Source organism: Haliaeetus leucocephalus, unplaced genomic scaffold, assembly GCF_000737465.1.
Source record: "Haliaeetus leucocephalus isolate CR32 unplaced genomic scaffold, Haliaeetus_leucocephalus-4.0 Scaffold262, whole genome shotgun sequence".
Classification (NCBI taxonomy): domain Eukaryota; kingdom Metazoa; phylum Chordata; class Aves; order Accipitriformes; family Accipitridae; genus Haliaeetus; species Haliaeetus leucocephalus.
Window position 1 is genome coordinate 6112104 of NW_010972698.1, and position 17822 is coordinate 6129925.

The following is a 17822-nucleotide window of genomic DNA, read 5'->3' on the forward strand; positions in this document are numbered from 1 at the left end:
CACTTGTGACTGCAGGAGCAATGTCAGCGTTTGCATTTTTGAGATACATACTACATGTTCAAGCGATTCTGCTCATCTTTACTCCCGCTTTCCAGCATTCTGTCTCTCACTTCACTATTTCAAGTAGGTCATCAACAGCATTATGTATTGCTCTCTCCCCTCTGCTCCATCATTCAAAGTAGGCTGTCCAGGACACAGCATTCTTGCCACGTGTGGGTCGCCTTTAAACCCTGTTCTAGAAATCTGCCTTTTAATTTGACCTATGCAAGCATATCGCCTACGTAAGTAACACTGTCACATTTTTAGAAGGGAGCAAAACATTTTGCAGTGTCACTGAAGTTTATGTGAAGCAACACAATATAGATGGTTCCCTCATGTGGAGAACTGCTGAACAAAGGCTGATGAAGTGCAAATGTCAAGAAAAAGTCTTCAAACCAGACCTTTCATTTTGGAACACAGCAGTGACAGTTATTAACACCATCAATCAGGCCGGAGCTATTATTTTGGCACAGACTCATGCCTAGTGGGACTGACATCAGCACTAGAACAAGGCCATGGTTACAGGCTAAGAGAAAGCTCTTGGGATTCATTTTCTGTTGCCTTGCAAATGTTTGGTCTCTATATTTGCAGCGACTGTGCTCGGGATTGGTTTAAACAGTTCCCAAATGCTAACTGCTACCACTCGCACAGATATAAATGACTTGAGGTTGAGAGTGGTGGAAATTCAGCCCACATATTTCTCACGGGAGGAAAGATGGAGGATGAAATTACAAGATGGTAGAAATATCTGCTAATTCTCTCCTCAGCTTTCACCACAGCAATGGAGGCAGAAGAGCAGTGAAGCTTATCGCTCAAGCTGAGCTGAAGTGTTTTTACTTTCACACAAAACCTCCCACAACGTCAATATAACTTCTATGAACGCTGGATCTAATGGAAGTCTGGTTTCCTAAGGACTTCCGTCTCATGGCTGACTGACTTGGGAGTTTAATAAGATCCAAACACCAAATGAAGCTTTTCCTGTGAATGGGGCATTTATTAGATCCTGAGTGGAATCTCTGGAGTTTAATAAAAGAAAGCTCATGCTGCAATATATCCTTTTGAAAGGGCACTTTAGGTCTCTCTCCTCCAACTGGATTAATATTTTTTATGGAACATGTAGGAATTTAATTGCTGAGAAGGCTGGTGTTCCTCTCCAAATTTGTGTGAAATTGGCCCAAGATTTTGATTTACTGTGAGGAAAAGAATACTGACAGACAGACAGGGAGACATACCCACACAATGTTCTCTCATTTGCTATCAATAACCAGGCTAAAAAATTTCTGTATACCCTAGGGATGCAGCAAACACTAGGAGAGTGTGCACATTTGAGAAAAAGAGCAACCTAGAGATGCCTCTGGTCTAGACCAGGATCAAGCCCAAATTCATCAGGCAGTGAAACAGAAGGATGATCCTCTCTCTTTTCCTTTCGCCGCCCATTCCGGTCTCCTCCCTTAGCGCTCCCGTTGCTGCTTGAGGCCAGGAGGCCCTGCCGCAGGTCCTGCTGCGGGGTGGTGCCCCCAGCCAGCCCACTGCTGGTGCAAGCCTGGAGAGCAATTAGCAGTGCAGCAAGTTGAGAAGTCAGTAGGAGTATTTTAGATCAAAGCTTATGTCCCTGATTTAGAGTACCTACAACAGTCTTCCTGGCCAAAGGGTATGGAAAAGGTAGGAGATGTAGCAGGTAATTCTGTCCTCTTCAGCTGGGCTTCAATTTGACAGAAGGAGATATGCAGTAGACTGTGCAGCTGGGGGATCAGTTAGCTCAATCCATGGGGCCTCCAGCTCAGATGCAAAAGTATAAGGTTCAACATGGGTTTATTATTCATTTAATTAACCAACAACAAAACAGCTTCCAAAGAGCAGAGGAAGAATGGGAGCCAGACCTAGAAGAAGCCAAGGACCCAGCAGCAGGGGCACTCATGTGAAAAGTCCGGCATTCAGATTCGGGGTGCTGTTGATTAGTGAGGTGAATATTAAAAAATACAGAACAAATGAAGACCAACACCACCTTTTGACATTCTTGAAAAATGTTTTGCCTTTAAAATTTAGCTCTTGTTCATGTTCTAGCATTCAGGGTTTCAGAGGCAGCATTTTCAAAAAATATGACCAGCTCTATCAGAATGAAAGATATGGGAAAAACTGATTTTAATGTAGGTGTCTGTTGAAATCCTGGCACCAATGGTGAGTGTTGAGTATATACACATATATATTCATAAACCTAGCTCTGAAGAGCCATTTTCTTTAGATTTGCTCCTTATTAACTGATTGAAGAACACTAAAATCATCTGTGCTGAGAAGAAAAGTCATCCAAGTTTTGTACATGCTGAAATAGTACTGAGAATGCTGGCATACCACATACACACCTCAACCGAACGTCCTTTTCCTTCTAAATTCAGATTAACATCCTCACAGTGAACTATGAGATCAAAGTCATTAGTCAGATCTTGGTGGTTTATTTGCTATCAACACATAATCTTCTCAACCCTAGCTGTCCTTCCCTCCCCCTGGTATGAATGCAGAATACTATGCTTAAGAATGAGAAGGTGGTGAATAACAAACACAGAATGATTAATAAGAAGTGTTTCCATCAAAACTGATATTGGAATAAATGATTAAACCCTTTCATAATCAACTCATTTATTAAAGTGAATGCCTTGAAGTGAAGGCTTGTCATTTACGGTAGTTTTTGCAATGGCCAGTTACTCTATGTATTTACTTCAAGAGTATATTTTTGTACTTTGGTAAACGAAGAAATACTGATTTTGAGCAAGCCATTGGTTTATTGTCAGAACAAATTTAGCTTTGAGAATTGATTTTATTAACGTATTTCGTAAGTCCCTCTAAACACGCAATTTGTGAGCAACCCATGTAAATGGGTTTTGTCTTGATGTAAATGCCATTTGTAATTTAGCCAAAAAACAATTTAAGTGGAGATGGGCCAAATTCATTTTTCATTTATGTTTATGCCATTCTGGAATAAACTCAGCAGTCTTGCAAGGATATACAATTGTTTCTGACTAAGTCAAAATATCATTCCCTTATTTTCACTGATATAATTTCAGATTAACATGCTTGACTTCAAGGGGATGTGATTATTTCATAGGCTTTTCTGGTTATCAGCAACAATTCTGGAAGAAGACTATTGAGCAAATTTGATACAGTTACTTTTCAGAACATACATTCTCAGCATTTATTTCATGTCTGTGTTTTACTGAGTATGTGAAAAACCTCAAAAGTATGGATTTTGTGAAAAATTTCAATAAGTAGATTCACTTAACCCCCCACAAAACAAATCCTCCAAACAAGAAATGCTTCCAAAAGCTATACGTACATCTCTACTGCAGATTGTCAACAATGTGACTTCACCTATCAGTGAGAGAAAATTATACAGAAAGTGTTACTATAGTTAGGCTTACAAAATGAGACTGGCCACTTTTTAGGGACACTTTACTATGCCATCATTTATTATGTTGTTTAGAATATTTACTGGCATGCATTCACAATTTATCTGAAGATTATCTCAATCTATGTGGTAAGAACGTATCTTGATCTCCCAGAATGCTGAAATGTTTGCAAAATTTTGAGAAAAGTGCAGCAATACTTTCATGTAGGTGCTGCAGCATGGAAGCTCTGGGATTGTTCATGGAAAAAAGGTTATTTCTGTTCATATGAAATGAAGGCCCAACCCTAGCTGTATGCTGATGTCCTGAGAGCAGTATGAAGAAGAATTTGCTCTATAACATGCTTTTTCTTATCTATGATTTTGTAGAAGCCCTTTCTCCATGGTATTGGAACTACGTTGTAGAGTAAGGTAAACTAAACCTGTTTCTCGCAAGTAGCCAACCTATCAAAAAATAGAATTTTAGGACTATTTAAATCTCCTTACAAATTTGGCATATTTGATTTCACCCCCAAAAGTTTACCTCTTGAATTTCATTTTGATTAAAAAAAAAAAAAAAAAATTATTTCTGCATTTGCCAGACCCCTGCTGCAACTTATTTGCTAAAGGGTATTTGCATTTTTTTAAAGGAATTGAAAACGATCAAGACTCACCATTTCAGATTTAGAGAGACATTTGGTTACTGAGAAAAACGAGCAAGAATGTCAACACAAATACACAGCCGCACATTGTATAGCCAGTAAAACAATTATTCGTAAAGCCTGAGATGCAGATCACAAAGAGAAGGCAGGGAGCAGACGTTGCACCTGGCACCATTCCCTGCACCTCAGAGATATTTAATCTGGTTATTAATGCCCCAGGCAGTTGTTACATCTATCCAAGAAGCAAGCAAATGTGCTTCAGGCAGCTTTAAGTTCCACAAAGCATCGCTCCTGCCAGCTGGTATGTAGCAATAGAGGGGAGAGTCGGTGCCTCCAGCTGGGGAGCACTGCCTGCTGTAGTGGGTTCCTGCTCATCACCTGCAGGACTGGCTTTCCTGTAAGAAGAGGTGCCAGAGCAGAAGCCAAGGTGCCCACAAGCCATATGATCTTAAGACAATTACTAGGCTAGTTTAAGCTTGGGTTTAGCACAACTAAGCCAGTTGACCCTGTTCCGCTTTACATGGAACAATTATGTGTCTACTGGACCACAGAGAATACAAAAGCCTGTCTATCCCAGAACTGGGAACAGGGAGGTTCCCCTCCCCACATTTGCAAATACTTAGTGTGCAGTGACATGTGAAATGGAACACAGACACATTTTTCTGTTTTGACTCTAGTAATAAAATCCCCAAGTGCTTCTGTGACAACAGCATTAGATTCCATTGTTTGTCCCTCTGAAATTTGATAAGAACTACCCAAAACATTGACCCTACATTCTTCATGTATGTGAATGCAAGATCATAGCCACCTGCTAGTACTCAAAGTCTACTTAGAAATGAAGAACAAGCTCTTTCCAATACAGTGTATTTTAACTGTGATTTTCCAATTCTGAAGGACTGAAGAAAGGGCAGGGAGAAAGGAAATGCAAAATTAACTGGATCCTGGTTATTAGCTTACACAGTTCATCATATAATTTTAGTATGTTACTTGAATGCCTCAAGATTTTTTCAAGTACAGCTTTTCTCCCTTTTTGAAGCTGATTAATTCAAGTATTTATTGGCAAAGGCCAATCCATTCCTTGTGCTATCCCTAAGTGTGGCTCACAGACTAGGCAAGAGTACCATTTATGTTTCTTCATGTTTGTCTATATTTTTTTTTAGCATAAACTAGAGATGAGATAAGTGTCTTTTAGATGTATTTCTTTTACACTGGTCTTGAAATAAGAACTGAAAAGCACTTTGAGAAATGTATTGAAATGCACTAGCTTCACTGTGATACTGCTGTTGTGTAATTACTTACTGTAATGCTCCTCCATGATTTAGAACAGACTTAGATGTAAACAGAATATATATTTTTTCCATTTAGTAGTTCAAGCAAATCAGTCTGCTGGACTAAAGGAGAGCACTCTAAACTTCTGAAGATCTATCATCTCAGAGTAGCAAGCAACTTTCTAAAGTAGTATGTATTCTTTATATAAGCCCCCCTACGCATTCATATGCCTGCTCCTAGAAAAAAATCAAGTGTATAGTTTTGCATTTATATGGTAGACCTTAAAATAATCATGTGAATGGAAGATCCACTCCATACTGTGCATTCCAGAATTACCTGATTCATGCAGCATATTCTGATATACAATCCTTGTACAAGAAACTAAGTTATCTGTCTCCACAATGTGTAGGAAAGTGACAACACATGAAAACCAGGTGTCTACCTGAGTGATGTCCATTCCAGAGTCACAGCTCAATGGCTGGGTTGATGTGAGGCCGTTTGAACCTATTATTGTTGTGATCACACCGTTCTCATCAATTTTCCGAATCATGGTACCGTCAACAAAGTAAATAAATCCATGCTTATCTACAGTGATACCTGGATGAAGGGAAAGGGTAAAAAACAGTGTTAGTACTGACATCATCTAGATTAAAAAGTATGAGCTTAAAATGTTTCCTCTCCTCTTAGACTCTGTCTGCTGATTAAAAAAAGTATGACTTTTTTTTTTCTACCTATTACTTATTTGAGGCCTATACAAACTGTATATGGAAAGATCATACCCATATATCAGACTGTCTTTACTTACAGAGAAAGAGGGAAGATATGAGGAAGAAACAGAACAAAACAGCAGAGGCTTTGATTGTAATGTAATTCTATATACATAGAATTAGGCTCTTCAATAACTTTACTTCATGTCCATCACAAAGTGGGACAAGACTAGCTTTTCTAAAAACTTATCTTACAGTTGATTTTTCTTCATTTTCACTTTCTCAATTCTCAAGCAGAGGCAATTTTTTTTTTTTTTATTACTGTACCGTCTGAATTATCAGAGTGTCTGAGCAAGGAAGAAGCACCCATAGAAAATGAGACTTTTGTCATGATACGGGCTATACATACAAATGGTGCAAACGAGGCTCTGCTTAGCAGGCAGAGGGAGTATCTGTGCTGCAGAACGTATTGCAGTGCAGTGTTGCCCAAGACGGTGATCATGTACTGGAACCAGCCTCATGACAACAGTGGGCTTCAGCAGGAGGTAGTGCAGTTCTCCTACTTCTGGATCTGCAACAGCACTGCACTGCACAGGAGAGATGGACCCTGAAACAAATGCGCGAGGGCTGTGCAAAGGAAAGGTCATGGTCCTCTGTATTTCAGTGGGGAAAGTGAGGAAGGGCTGGCTTGCTGTCTCCCACCAGCAGTGTGTGGTACGGCCATGTCACAACTCACGCCCAGCCTTGTTCTGTCCCAGTCTAACACCTTCTCAGCAGTTCTTCCTGCATTCCTTAGACTTTTCTGTATTGCATGAACTGTAAGATCTTTTTTCCCTGACGTTGAAAATACAGCTAGAAACGCACTTCTATTCATGTTAGGTTTGTGAAATCCTTTCTGCCAAAACCGCTCAATTTCTTGCTTTAAACTACTTCGTAATTTCCCATTTAAAGTTGCATAACTTTGCAATTATAGCAGCTGCTGTGCACAGCCAAGCTATTTTAATAATGAATTTATGTTCTGCTACACTGAAATGAAAGGCAGAGGACTTGAACAGATGGTTTGGACAGTGGCTTATATGGTTCTTGATTTCGTCCCCTGCATTTAGCACAAGTGAAGGCTGCCTGTACTCTGAGTTTACAAAACACTTGTCTGCACGCCAGTTTAGGATCTCACACAGCAATTCCATACGCCATTAAAAAAATAAAAAAACCCCCGAAACTGAATTCCTTCACCTCCCAGCCCCATTTCCTTATACTTAATTTAAATTCTTTAAATATATAGGCGCAGTTGTAGCTGGGGGCAAGGGAGAGTAAGCAGTCTGAGGGGCAGGGGCAGGACCAGGCGGCCCTAATGGGGAACACGCATCTTCCACGGGGCTGGGAGAAGGGCGGACGGTCTCCCCAGGCCCCTAAATAAACCTGCACCCGGCAGCTGGAAATACCTAGGGACTGAGTTTGAGTTACATACACATTTGAGTGCAATACGCTTTCTCTTACGGTGTTAACACTCAGTGGCAGGGTCCCGAGACAAACTGCCCGTGACCACTTCTTTTCTAAGAGAAAGCGGGAATAACGTCCACACTGGTTGTCCTGTCATGGCCAGGAGGTTAGCGAGGGCTCGGCGTTCCAGGGTTTCCAGCCATTACTCTGGCTGAGAGGGAGGCCCTGAGGGAGGCTGCGAAGGCCTCGCAGGGGGACAGGGTTTGGCCATCATGTCCCCCACCGCCCCGTTCCCGTCCAGAGGTGCCTCTTCACCGCAGGTGACGTTTGGGCACCTTGCAAAGGTCTGAGGGTATCATCACCAAAAAAATCCAAAGGCCACCGCAGTTAACTTTAGCAGCTGGCGCTCCTACTACATCCAGCTTTCAGGCTATCTATCGGCACAGTGTTGGTGGTTGAAATGAATTCTTTAAATTGTCAGTTCAAGCGTATTCATCTGGCTGTGAACTGCCGTTAGAAGAGGGGTATTCGCCATCCTGTCACCTTCTCCATCCAGGACAAACAACGCCCACGGATTGCTGAAGTGCCGCAGGGTACTGGGTTAGGCTACATCGCTTCGTCATGTGAAACGGCTGATCACCGAAATGTCCAATTCAGTGACAGGTGTCACCTGGGAGACTGAAATCACCTGGGGGCCTGGATGGGTCAGGTGGGGGAAATCTGGGAGGTTATAAAAAGGCTAAAGGAAAAGCAGACATCTTAGCGCCTGACTCCTTGTGGGCCTGTGGGCTCGCAGACCATACCTCCTTGGTACTGGCTCCTTCAGAGGATCTTTATTCTTCAGTTAGAGAGTAACAGTGCTTCTGGAAACTACAGAATGACTGGCAAGCTCATGGCTGTCGTCTGCTTCTGAGAAGTCCAATTAGAAATCTGAAAGGCTGAAGGTTTGAAGGTGAGCTGAGGTAAAGAGTGCGTTGGAGAAGCAAAGGGCTTATTTTGGCATTGGGGGGGTGACCTCTGTGTTCCAGTTTTCGGCAAGGGATGGCACCTCTGTCCCTCATGCATGCTAAACAGACTTCACACTGAAGAGACCCGTGCATGCAAAAGGCCAGAATTAGGGGTGCCTGCAGGGCTGGAGCTTCAAAAACAAAGGCTAGGTGTGCAAAGCAAGCTGTAAAGTCTCTTTTGATACAACTGAGCTGCTAAAACATTTACCCTAAAACCACAACCATAGCAGAAAGACACCCAGCCTGTTTATTAATGACCATCTAAACAATTAATATGTAAATCTGATGAGGTTTTTCCAAATGTTATTCTGAGGGAATGCACGTGGCAGAAGCCAACAGAGCAAACCACACTGCACCTTCTGCGGTGCATCTAGAGGTCTGCAGAGGTTTTCATGACAACAGTTCCCAAAGGCCTGAATTGTGATCTGCAGTTTAGTTTGTACAGGGATAAATTTTCTCTTCAGAAAATGAGGAGGGTTGTGGTGACTCTGGTACTGCAGTTTGGGCCACAGAGCAGGTGGAGCTGGGCTCTGAGGCACCTGCTGCTGTTCTTGCTGGGATGCTCAGGGGCTCCTGCCTGGGCTCTGTCCTGCTCTGATCACCTTTATGCTGTAAAGCTGAAGCATGCTAAGGGATTATTAGTGAATGGAAAAGCTGCTAGGAAATTGTTTTAGGGTTTTTTCTTCAGGGATGTGTGAAGGTTGGATACAAAAGTCTCTTCAGCCCCAGCCTCCTACTACTTTCTTGAGAGTCTCTTCAAGACTCCTTTTGAGAAGAAAAAGCCATGCTGGACTGCTGTGGCAGGGAAGGTGTGAGGAGCAAGGACCACCATATGTGATTGTTGTGGTGTACATGCAGCTATGATTATTGGGCGTGTTTTTAACCTTACTGATATTGCACTGTGGAGCAATATTACATGGGATTTGATTTGCTTTCCAGCGTGGTTCACAGACTCAAATGAGAACCTGATGTGGGTGGGACTACAGCACATGTTCTGTGTCTTAGTCTGCCTTTGCAGAGGGGTGGTTCTGCATGGTAAGCAAGGAGCTATGCCTCTCACCTGGGTAGTGCAGCCCTGGTTCGGATCCATGCCATGGATAACACAAGGCCGGGATCTATCACTAGGGCAAGTGCATCTTCTGTTTTATGCAATTTCCCTGTGAACAGATGGCTGTGTTGGCTGCAAACCATCCATTATATAAAAATCAAAAATTATGCTGCAATGAAATAAAGCTACTCAGCTGTGTTGCTGAATGGATTTCAAACACTGACTATATAAGAAAACCAAAGATCCTTTAATATTAATAGTGTATGTTTTGCTCTCCAGCCACTGCAGAAAGGTAATCTACCTGCAAGGGAAGTACATATGCCAGTGTGATGGCATAAACAAGCCCATGTCTTCAGTATTTGTACTAAAGATAATAAATTCCTGGTACTTCCTAATAAGCCAGTTTCTTCAAGTACCAGTGTACATGCATTCAACAGTGAACTACTGCTTCCAGTGCTTACTCCTGTATACTAAACCAACATGACTTTACCTAGTTGAAAAACATTGCTTATGCATTTGTCTTGTTGACAAATACCCTACATAAGGCATCCATTGGAAAACAAAATACAGATTTGTAGCTAAACCGTCCCAATTTATTCACTATTAGAGTTGGATTCATTAACGCTCCTGTCACATCTTGCATGATGCTTCACATAATCTGTACTCCAAGAGCTTATTTTTAATCCTTTTCTGACGTACAGTGTAATGCAGAATCAAATCACACGCAGCACTTCAATTGTGCTTTAATCACTGAGGAACTCGGAGAGGAAACATGCACATGCTGAGTGTAATGAATTGCACTGAATGCAAGTAGGAACACTGCTCACTCCATAAGTGAGTAAAAGAAGGTCATTTTTAGGTATCTGTGTACAGTGAATGAGATGTAGTTTGTATTAGGCTCTCAGTCTGGTTCTGTTTTTTTTAAGGAACTGTAGCACTAAACTGTATGCCCAACTGATGCTGTCTTTGTGCGCAATTGTGACCTATTGCACAAATGACAGACTTAACCTTGCTTGGATATAAGATTCCTCATTAAACACTGATGTCTGGAGTAAGGACAAAAACTTGTGCAAGGATTTAGTCTTGTTCTTTACCTCAGGGCTGAGCACAATCTCTTTTTCTGAGTAACATGCTTGTACTGAAGGATTGCTTTTAGTCATGTTTAGTCACTGGGACTGTCTTACATAGGACTAGATTTTGTACCTGAATGTAAAACAGTAGCTCTTACGAACATCTGTCTCTAGTAGATTTATTTGCAGACATCTTGAAACAATATTTATAACACTCTGAGGTCTTTTAATCAGTACCATTTAAATTCTGTTAACTAACATTAAAAACGAATGGCTGCTAGTGCAATTGCACATGGCTCCTAAGTATCATCACTAGAAAGACTCCGCAGAAAAAGTTTTGCTCTTTATAACTGTTTTCCGCACAAAATAGTACTTAGTACATGGGCTGGGTACAACCATGATAAACACAGAAGGCTGACTATAACCTCTCATCTTATATGCTCTCAGGACTAATTTTGATTAAAGGGTTACTTCCCTTGACAGATCTGCCTTAGTGCACATATGTACATGATTACAAATGCAAATAACACTTTGAAAGCAAACTGATCACTTTTCTGTGTAGTTCTCATAGCTATACATTCAAAATACATATGATTATTATACATATGATCTTTCAGTCCAGAAATTTTGGCATTTCAATGTTAATGGAGCTAAGCTTATAGTACTAAAAATATGGATTAAAAGTAATACAGTAAATTCCCTGTTAAGATCTTTTATTCCCCCGCCTCCCCCCCCATCATAGCCTGCACTTGCATTCTAAGAGACACTTTCTGAGAACAAATCCTTTTAAAACACATAGGTAAACATCAGCTAGAGCTATCTGTTGTCCACTTTTGGAAATTCTACTTTTTGCTTAGCTAAAAACTTTGCAAATGAGCATTTTACATTGAAAACTTCCAACTGAACTTCTGAAAAATTTGTAAAAGAAAACCTAAAACTACTGGTGAGGACCAATAAAAGAGAATGTCACCTTCTGCTGAAGAAAAACTGTATTTAGAAGGAACTTGCGACTCTCATAAAACTTTTAATAGGAAGAAGTGAATCAAATTGGTTAATTACCATTTTATGGTTGGTAAAAGGGCAAATTACATGCCATCCATTTCTAAACATCTAAATGTCTCCAGTGCTTTTAATTAAAGCTGCCATCTAGAAACTACTAAAGCAATTTTATGCAATTAGTTATTTATAGGTTACCATAATACACCACTCAAAATATGATTCAAGTGATTTGCAGTCTGTTGCTTTGTGATCTTTGTCATCTTTACTTCATTACTGTCTAACTACTAGAGGCAAAATATCCAGTAGTTCTTTGTCAGCTGGAACATGACTTCAGTACTTGCACTTGAGTGTTGTTCTCTTTAGATGCATAACAGTAGAGTTGGAGCAAACAGCATTTTTAACTACTGACTGTGAATGAAAATGTCCTCCTTCCAGTCTGAGACATGACGACTGGGGTCATACTGCTGACAATGGTTTGCAGAGAAGTGTATAACTTATGTGTTCTGATGAAGGTTGGATGAAAGTTAGGAAAACTTGCTGTCCAAAAAGTTTGCCTTAAATGTTCTACAAGATTCCCAGACTTCTGAAATCATAGGTAGCTAAGGCTACTGAAGAGGGAAATAAGGAATAATTTTGCTGAATCAAAAATGGCATGAGATGACTTTTTTGCTTGTTCTATGATGCATACAGGACAATGATTCAAGGTTGCAAATCACCTTCGTTTGTCTACTTCTTATGTTATATATTGCTAATGAAACATCTCACCCCATTCTTCTCTCCTTTTTGATTTGTATGGAAGGGTTGAAAAGGTCTTAGGAATTTATAGAATAGCAAAGATTGCTGAATAAATAGTATTGATCATTACCTGTGACGAGGGGGTCTTGTTTTCACAAAAGGCTGTATTAGGAGTTTGGTGTGCATCCTACTGAAGGTAACAGGAATCTTTTAGCTGAGCAGGAGCAGGCCTTAAATGGGCTACTGTCATTTGACAAATGTAAAGGTTTAATCTGAGCAGTTGTTCTTACAGCTTTATTTACTTTAGAAAGTATTGCTGCAGATGGTGAGCAACAAGACTGATTATTTCAGGATGGAAGCTACTGGGGCGAACACGTTTTCAAAACCATGATTTTTTTAGTAGTGTTTCCTTAGTAATTTCAAGCAAAATGAATAAAACTACACTGCAGAACTGATTTTTAATTTAAGCTTTCATTTGTGTTGCTAGTTCATGGCCATGGGTCTGAGTGGAAAAGGTTCTTTGCTACAGCTGCATATAAGGTATTGTTATGCATGGGATTTAGAATTTACTCCAATCTTCTACGTTTCCCTGGTACGTACTTACTCTGAGGTCAGTGCACTGCATTCAAGTACTCTGTACTCAGTGTGCAGTTTTTAATTTCTTGAGGCATTGACTGTACACATAGCTTGCACAGTGTGTGCATCTATCTTCTTGTTCTAGAGTCTGGTCTGGACCCAAGAGTCAAAAAGCAGACACTGCAGGACCTTAGATGCTTAAATCTTTGGATTTAGTGTTTGGGCTTCCAAATGTTGTAAATCACTTCTGAGGCTGAGTTCCATCATTGGAGGGAGTTACTGTTTTCACAAAAGTTACTTAGTTTATGTTTCCACCAGGGCTGTCCTGTGTGAATGCTCTGAGTTGGTCACAAATACAAGGTAATTGAAATCAGATGTTAATCTAAGACACTTTTCTTAGTATACTGACTGCGAGACACTGTAGCTCAGCAAAAATGTGGTAACTTGATCGTCTCAGCCTCTCACTGCTTCTGTCAATTTAAGCTTGCAAAGTCAAATCTATTTACATGTCTAAAGCCTAGTGATTTCAGAAGGGCAGGGTAGGTAAGTGTTTAATGCCTTTCATCCAGGCATTGGCTTTGCAGTGCTAAGTAGAACAACTCCCAGGTATTTATTTCTGTTAATTTTAGTGCTGCTTACTGCTCCAATACTCAATGACTAATCTCATTAAAATTGGGACACTATCGCTTAGCGCCTTATTATAAGTACTAATCCAGAATGTTTACATAACAGTGTTGGTGACTATATGTGCCATAAACACTTTTTATCAAAAAAATCCCCAAATCCACCAAACAGAATTCCCCACCCCAAAATTAAAATCTGTTACTTGGTAAAGTTCAAGTGATTGGAATTCAGTCAATGATTAATATCTTGTGTAGTTACTTCTTCATTTTCAATATCTTCTTGTGTAATAAATGTGTTCAGCTTGTCACAGATCTTATTTTATGTCCCCACCTTGTATCATTTCACATTCTGCTTAAGTACTTGGTCATCTATTACATGACTCATTAGTCTGAGATCTCTACAGAATTAAAGAAAGTTGCAGTAAAAATAATATATTGAAGTTCAAATTTCAACTACATCACCCATGCATGCTTAAAAGCATCTTTCAAAGTCAGCTCAACATACAATAGTGCAAGATTAATGTTCACTAAGCCCCATCTCTAGTCCTTCACTGAGATGCGGGAAGAGACTGAACAAAGCTACACGTGTTTGTTACCTGCAAAATAAAAGCTGTGGAAAGCAGATCGAATTATAATTGATTAGTGTGACTTCATGATGTTTTCCTGTCTGGCATTTAGTTCCTGATCACCAGGCAAAGGCAGTCTTGCCAAATAAAGATAATGAGAAATAAAAGTTGATGAAAGATTTAAATCATTAAATTGTAAGCTAGGACTCTCCTCAAACCTACCTGCATGCCCACAGAAGTAGAGAAATTGTTATGAGTTCAAAAAAGTTAAAACAGCATTTGAAGCAACTTTCCTTCAGAAAAGAAAGAGTATTTGAATTTCCACTTATTAACATACTTCTGAGGATGTTACCAAACAGGATTAAGTTTCACAAGTGTTACACAGTAGGTATTTCTTATCAATTTTGCAAATGGATAAACTGAGTCATATAGATAAGCCCTTATTCCGAGTCACAAGCAGCCAGTAGCAAAAATGAGAATACAACTGAGCTGTAACTAACCAAGGTCAGATGGCCACTAAATGGAGTTCTTTCTCAGATATTACCTTTCTAACAAGTAAGAGGTAAATTTATTTTTCATTTATAATGAGGAAAAAAAGGAATACTCAAGACAAAACTAAGAAGGTAAATAGGAAAAAAAAAGCTAAAATTTTTCTGTATCAGCTTAAAAAATAAATGCTAATCTTCTCTGGTCATTGAGTAATGTAAGTGATTATATTTAATAATCTCTTTGCAATTAATTTGTCTTTATCTGCATTATCAGGTACCTTTTTTTGCACTGTAAAAATCTAAGGTGAGAAATTAGAAGCAATTAATTTATTTCTGTGGTCAAATACTACATAATGTTATGTTACTTTGTGTTCAAGTATTTTTAAAAACGGATAAGATGTTGGTGAGTCTGTGGACTCACCAAAATTTTTGTCAGTGTTTCGTGCCTTCTAGAAAAAATATTTCTGGGTATACTGTTTGAATGTTATTTTAGGAGAAATGTGACATCTTCTGACTTGACAATTATTCCAAGAACAAGCAAAGTAAGGGATCCCAAAGAATCTCTAAAACTGTATTTAAGTATGTGAGACTTTTAGGTTTCTTAATAACTAATAGATCTATGGGTACCAGGCAAGTACTTCCTACTACTTTCCAAGGTTATTCAACCTCCTACAGTTTAGGGGAAAACAAGGACAGGCACTTAAGGTCATTATGATAATACACAGTTAATTGTTCATACTGTGCTGGTGACTACAGGTTGATGCTGCTTTTTGCTAGGCCCTGTACAAAAGGGCATGTCGCAGTCCATGGTTCTTGAGTTTAAAATCCAAAACATAACAAATCTGACAATTGTAAACTGATGTAATTTAAAGTAGATGCATAAATCCAAAGCAGCTGGGAGCCAAAACCTGAATTTGCCAATATTTGAGCCATTGTCTGCTAACAGTTTATTTTTTTAATATTTGCTAGCTGCCCCTGAACTCCTGAATTGAACTTTTATTCCTCTTAATTTCTTTGACTAGAACCTTCTGTTAAGGAAGCCAGCTATGCATGGGTATTTTTAAAGTAAACAGCATATTAAAAATTTACACCAACATACTACCCCAATAAGAAAATAAGATGGAACTACTAATTGTATTGTAATTAGATATAATCAATTGTAATCAGCAATAAAACATCGATCATTTTCCTGCTAAAGGATCTGAACCCCTTTGTTTTCTACTATTTTTAGAATTGATTCATTACATTAATTAGCTGCCTGAAGATTAACATTTATTTGTACTTACCTCACACTTACCTTCTATCATTAAAGACATGTTAAAGTCACTCTATAATTACAACATGTCTCTTGCTAAGCCTTAGAACAGGATTATTTGCTTGTCTTAGAGACGTTTCTGCCTGGATATACATTCTAATTTGCTACTGATATACAGCCTTCCTTTATTAGCTTACAAAAAATAATCAAACCCCTTCCTTAGAGCTAGTCATTAGGAGAGAGTGGTATGCTACGGGGGAAGCATGCTAAAAGCCCAGCAGGGCTGTGCCACAGGAGCTGCAGAGTACCCTTTGTTCCAGGGATTTCAGTGGGAGTTGAGGGTGATCAGCTGCTTTAGAGCACCAAATCCAGAGACTTTATCACAGTTCTAACGCACACTGCAAGGGGATTAATTGTGGCGCTGGTGGGGATTCAAGGCTTCGCACACATTTTGCCTGTGACAATACAGGATGTATATGGACAGGAAGGCTGCAGCAAAATGCTTATTTCATGTGCAGTAGGTGAGATGCTCATATTTTGCAAAGTGCATTTAATAAGGAAGGACAAACTAGACTTCCAAATAAACTTGATTTTGCTGACTGTCTGACCTAAACAGCCCTGACTTGATGTGTATGAGTAAGCTCCATTAACATTACAAGAATCGCCTGAATGCATAAAATCTAAAAAATGGACTTTGTGATCATAGTATTTGCTTAAAAGTTAAATATAATTACATGCTGCCACCCTGCAATTGAAAGGTAGTAAGAGGAGTGTTGCCACACAAGGAAAGAGTATTTCAGAGGATGCTAGCTGGAGCCTGCTGCTCATGCTGCTCCCTCATAAAGGACTGGCTGTATTAAAAACATGAGTGAGCTTTATGAAATGATTTGGCTTGCTTATAGTTGGTTAAATTATCACCTCGGACCTGTTTTTGTACATCCAGTTGCATCTGAGTTTCTAAATAACGGAAGGAAAAGACAGATGGCCAACACCAAGTACTTCAGATATGCTCTTTTCTTACCTCTTGGACTGTTGAGAGAGGCCTCAGATGCCTTTCCGCCATCTCCACAGTGACTCTGGTCAAATGGAAGGCACTGATCACCTGTTCCCGCCACCACGTCTGCGTTTTTTGCCAGATCCTTTGTTTCAATGAGAGACTTTGCTTTGTAGACTTTTCTGGTGTTAGTATCTGACAAGTAAAGGGATTCTGACACTGGATCGATGGCCAAGTAATATTTATGTGCAGGGCTTGTACTAAAACAGAAGAGAAGAGCATCAAAGTTAAGTTGTTTTTCTTTTTAATCTCTGTTCGTGGCAGCATAACAATTGTATTCTACTTATCTGTAGACATCTGTTCAGTGATCTGGAGATGACAGAGGCATAAGTGAGACCAGCTTTAATGTAGCTCACGCAGGCACTGCTGCTAAGGAAGGAACTAGTACTGGCTGCAGAGCCTGACCAGCCAGCTATGTATCAGTGAGCTTATGCAGAGAGTGGTATTGGTGGAGTTAGTCTGTCCATCAGTACCAAGCCGCCCAGTATAAAGCCAACTGGAGTGACTTCAGCTTAGTTATAATTATTACTATCAAAAGCAAGGTCATTTTTCTATACCTGATAATTTCTAGTACTCTTGGCACTGAAAACGAATCTATGAGTTGCAGCAAAGTGAATCACAGACTGTTCTATATGGGCACAAATACCCACTCTTGGTTATTTTTATCTGTTTCTAAACCTTAGGAAATAGGAAGGTGTGAAATATGGTGCCTTAATTCATGCCGACTGTATTGTCAGGAGCAAGGCAGAAGGCCAAGTAGTGTCAGTGCAACTAGGCATGAATTAATGCACCATAATTCATGCACTGAAGTGCCTTATTGAGATTATAAAATGTTATTTAAAAAAATATTTACATATGTTAATTAAATGGTGAGGATCATAAATTCTAATCAGAGAACTGGGCTGCAT

The 17822-nt window shown here is 39.7% G+C and overlaps 1 protein-coding gene across 1 annotated transcript in view; it reads right to left on the reverse strand.

Annotated features, from left to right (window-relative positions):
- Nucleotides 1-17822, reverse strand: part of TENM1 (teneurin transmembrane protein 1) — a 251593-nt gene that overhangs the window by 39503 nt on the left and 194268 nt on the right. The window contains exons 21-22 of the mRNA XM_010569145.1: nucleotides 16882-17114; nucleotides 5789-5943 (exon numbers count right to left, since the gene is read on the reverse strand). Coding sequence (XP_010567447.1) covers nucleotides 5789-5943; nucleotides 16882-17114 — 388 coding nt within the window. The remainder of the gene's footprint in view (nucleotides 1-5788; nucleotides 5944-16881; nucleotides 17115-17822) is intronic.